At 35.3% G+C, this 4,414-nt stretch overlaps 1 protein-coding gene and 1 long non-coding RNA gene across 2 annotated transcripts in view; one reads left to right on the top strand and one right to left on the bottom strand.

Annotated features, from left to right (window-relative positions):
• LOC105314489 (E3 ubiquitin-protein ligase TRIM71-like) overlaps positions 1–3,368 on the bottom strand; it is a 7,584-nt gene extending 4,216 nt beyond the window's left edge. Inside the window, exon 1 of the mRNA XM_011408688.2 lies at positions 1,640–3,368. Within this exon, the coding sequence (XP_011406990.2) occupies positions 1,640–3,368 (1,729 nt within the window). The remainder of the gene's footprint in view (positions 1–1,639) is intronic.
• On the top strand, positions 40–792 carry LOC109586442 (uncharacterized). Its single transcript, XR_002187030.1, has 4 exons — positions 40–180; positions 258–391; positions 446–518; positions 566–792. It is a non-coding gene; the product is annotated as an uncharacterized LOC109586442 (long non-coding RNA).
• Positions 3,369–4,414: the final 1,046 nt, after the last annotated feature.

Raw genomic sequence — 4,414 nt, 5'->3', positions numbered from 1 at the left:
TTTTTTATGAATCGTTACTATCATCATTTATTGCAGTTGGTTCACTGCATGCTCAGTCAGTTCAGTTTGAGGTTCATAAAGGAATTGAAGATACTAATGATATACTGTCAGTAGTGGTACCTCAAGAATTAAGAGGAAGGAGTGAAGTAGTTATATTCCTAGCAGACAGACCTATTAAAGGTAATGGTATGTCACATGACTATCACATGATTGTACATGTCATCTATGTGTACATGTTCATGTGGTTTTTGTTCCAGAGGTTGTTTCTCTTGATTCTTTGTTGCTGTCTTGTTTCATTGAGCTTCATAAGCAACAGTTGATGTTAACTCCATGGGAGCAGATACTTAAATCAGCTCAAAATGTGCTCTTCAATGAAGAACTGTTTGCACAGGTATGTATAATACTGTACTATAATAATTAATGTATTTGTCTTAATTTGGTTTAGATTGTACAATCATTTGTGATCAGGAACTTGTATTATATAATGTGAAACTATAATTAACTATTTAAGAGGAAAGGTTAGAGAGATGTAACAAGGTTAATAGAATATACAAAGTTTTACTAGGTCATGACTAGTGGGTGGGTCATCGAACCTTATCGCTATACAGAAAAACCACTGACACAAGTCACGCATTTTGTGCAGGGGGTGTGGTTGTGGGTGGAGTCAAACATGGTGTACATTGAATAGGTTGATATGGGAGGAGTACCAGCAACACTGGTTGTTATTGTGTCAAGACGTCAGCCATTAGCAGTGGCATATTTATGTGATTATTTAGAAACAACTAGTTTAAATTCAAATAGAAATGGAAGAGAGAGTAGACCCAGTTTATTATCAGGTACTGATTCAACTAGTGATCTAACTATGATGTATAAAACATAATGTATTATAGTGTACAATAGGAACATGTGTATGTACTAGTATATAATGATGATATTATGAGATTTTCTACTTTCTCTTTATTTTCAAAATTTTGAATCAAATTAATCTATTAATAACAATAATAATTAATAGTCACTTAAAGTAGAGAGGAGAGAGAAAGGGGGAGGGAGAGAATTGTGTGTGTGAAAGAGAGATGGAAGGGAAAAGAGGTAGAGAATGAGAAAAAACATTATTTCATACCAAAAATTTGTAAGATTATTATAGTTTACCACAATTATCTACATGTAGTTTATTGCAGTTTTATTGAACGACTACTTTAATATTTCATTATACGCTTGTTGCTATAATCAGCAACATAAATATATCCATTCTTATCCAGTGCTCCACCCCATGGTTTTGATAATCCTGAGATTAATTTGACTTGTTTCCTGTCAGGACTCAATAAATGAAGATAGCCATTGTTACATGATACAAAGATATATCCTTCATCATCAATAGCAATACCATCAGGAGTGTTCAAGTTACCAGCTGGATTATTGTATTTATCAAGATGAGTTTTACCATCAGGAGAGAAGACTTGAACATGATGTTGATTCCAAATGGTAACGTGTATCTTTCCTTCATTATCAACTGCTACATCAGTTGCACTACCATCACATTGTATGACTTGTACAAATGTGCCATCTTCTTTAAATACTTGTACTTTTTTGTTGCCGTAATCAGCTACCAATATATTACCTTTACCATCAGTAGCCATACCAAAAGGACGAGACAATTGTCCATTTCCATTACCATAACTACCGAACTGACCAATATACTGACCAGTAGTAGCTGAGAAATACTGCACACGATTAAGATTATCATCAGACACATAGAGCCTGTCTCCTACTAGCAACACACCCCAAGGCCTGCCAAACTGTCCATTACCCTTACCTTTAGATCCAATCCTTCTTACAGCAGTACCATCCTCACTAAATACCTGAACAAATCCATCATCACTACTAGCAAATACTTCACCATTAGTATGAACAGCAACACCATAAGTATAATTCCCCACATTAAAGGATCTCTGGTTAGTTAGTGTGGTATAGTCTCTTGATGCTTTTACTGACAGTTGATAAGGACTACCTTTAATATGGTGACCTCTTATAGTCACTGATAGTTCATATCCACCAATACTTTGAGGTGTGCATGATACAATGGCTATGTTGTTATCATTAACTATAACAACTCTACCCTCCTCTTTACTACCATCACTTTTGATAAAGGAACCCTTCAAACAGCTTGCTGCTTTATCAATGCCTGCTGGTAGAGACACTTTAAATTTTCTTTCTTTCTTTACTGTTGCCAATGGAATAGCTAATGCACTATCAATGAAGTATGCATTTATACCAGAGACACTTCCAAACTCATTGATTTTTTTACTTAAAGTAGACGTATCTAGATGTATTAAAATGGCTCCTTTGTCTTCTATTTCTAGAGGTAGTTTCTTATACTCTTCAATGCATTCCTCTAGTTGATTGGTGATTAGCTTCTTAACACTAAGAACTTCACCTGGATCAGTACGCTCACTCACTGATGATGCAAGATGACGACCATGAGAAACCTGTTTTACCAGTTTACGAAACCCATTCAACTGCTTCTCGACAGAATTCCTTTTAGCACTAGCAATCTCTTCTGTCTCCATTAGTAGATCATTGCATCTCTTATCTAAAACAGCTTTCAGCTCTTCAAACGTTTCCTTGATTTCCTGCTTTACTTCTTCTTTACGTGTTGCTATCTGCTCTAGCATCTTCTCTCCATTAGCAATAGCTTCAGTTACTGGAGGAATTACTCTATCACAACTAGCAACACTTTCCTTTAATGCTTTACATGCTGTATCACCTTCATCAAGGTAATCATTGTAATTGTGACTTTTATGCTTAACGTTAAGACAAATTTGACAAACCAATTTAGTGCAATCGTTGCAATAGTATGTCAGCTTTTGGTCTAAATGTCGTGAACAATAAACTGCCTCATGCTTAATAGCAGGCAAGTCAATGGATTCCTTTGTTCCTAAATCAATTAACTTGTGATTGGCTTTTTTCTTGTTTCTCTTATGAACTTTCTTGCAAAGATCACACAGAAACTGGCCACAATCACAGCAATACACAACAGCTGCATCACTGGAATCATCAACGATACATTCATCACATGATATTGCTTTCTTGTTGACGATCCTTTTTTTGATCGAAGCCTCTTTTGATTTATGTTCAAACCAAAGGTTTTGAGTGAGGCCTTCAATTTTATCATCAGGTAAATTAACGCTAGTGTCACACGTTGGACACTTTAATGAGGTACATGTATCAGCACTACCTTGCTTCTCTTTAGCTTTTATTAGACACTTCTTACAGAATGAGTGAAGACAGGGAAGCATGAGGGGGTCAGTGTAATACTCTGAACAAACCTCACAAGTCATAGTGATAGTTGGACTTGTGTTTTCTGCCATTATCTATGAATAAAATAAATCATCACAATACCAATTGCTGGAGTATGTTACTTTTAAGAAGTATTCTTAATCAAAAAGCAAGAGAATGGGTAAAAAGGAACTGTAACGAGACAAAAGAGCTGAAAAAAGAGCATGGAGCCACTATGCAACACCACCTTAAAGTGGGATGGTTTGATCTGCCCACAACTCAAGTCACAGTCACACATGGCATCCAATGGTGATGCTGGCTTCATGGTCTCAGCGGAATCACTCCATACTACAAGAGTCAAGGAGATCAACTATGATGGAGAAGAGATATATGAAGGGTAACAGTCATTATTATAATAATACAGAATGTAATTCGTGGAATAGATGTTGATATACCCACCATTATTAATTTAGTGCAAATTTAAGTTAGGTATATTATGTATTTATTTGTAGGAGACCTTCTCTCTCTCTCAGAAACTAAGTGAATTAGTTCAACATGTTGACTTTAGAGAAGAGAGAACTGATGATGATAATGACAGAGAAGAAGGAAAGAAGAAACAAGAGGAGGAGGAGGAGGGAGTCTCTGGTCCTACAACTAGATCTATAAGAAACCAAGTCATCACTGGCCATGGGAATTCACACACTCAAAGCTTTAAGTACATAAATATTTTTATTTATATAAACAAGAGTATAAATAATGTATCAATGTATTGTATACATAAAGGATAGTTAAACTTTATTATTAGTTTTGTCTTTATTGCAGGCAAGCATTGACTGAAGTTAGTGTACTGTCTGATGTGTTACAAATTGTTCATAATCATCATCAATACTTGTCACTGGATCCAGTTTATGTTAATAAGAAATACACATTACCTCCTTCATATCTATACCAAATTAAAAAGAAGGTTAGCCTCATGACTTGTTACTTTACTCAGTTATGCATGCACAATACATGTACCTCAGTATAGAGGATTATAAAGGCATAGTATTGGCCATAGTGTGAATGTACTATTCCTTTACCTGTATTGTGTTTAATACAATTAAGTACACAGATCAATAGCAGTTCTTTTAGTGAGCTT

The sequence above is a fragment of the Amphimedon queenslandica genome, unplaced genomic scaffold (assembly GCF_000090795.2).
Source record: "Amphimedon queenslandica unplaced genomic scaffold, v1.1 AMPQUscaffold_12874, whole genome shotgun sequence".
In the NCBI taxonomy this organism is placed as follows: domain Eukaryota; kingdom Metazoa; phylum Porifera; class Demospongiae; order Haplosclerida; family Niphatidae; genus Amphimedon; species Amphimedon queenslandica.
The sequence above is the reverse complement of the archived record's forward strand: the minus strand, read 5'-3'. Positions and strand labels throughout refer to the sequence as shown.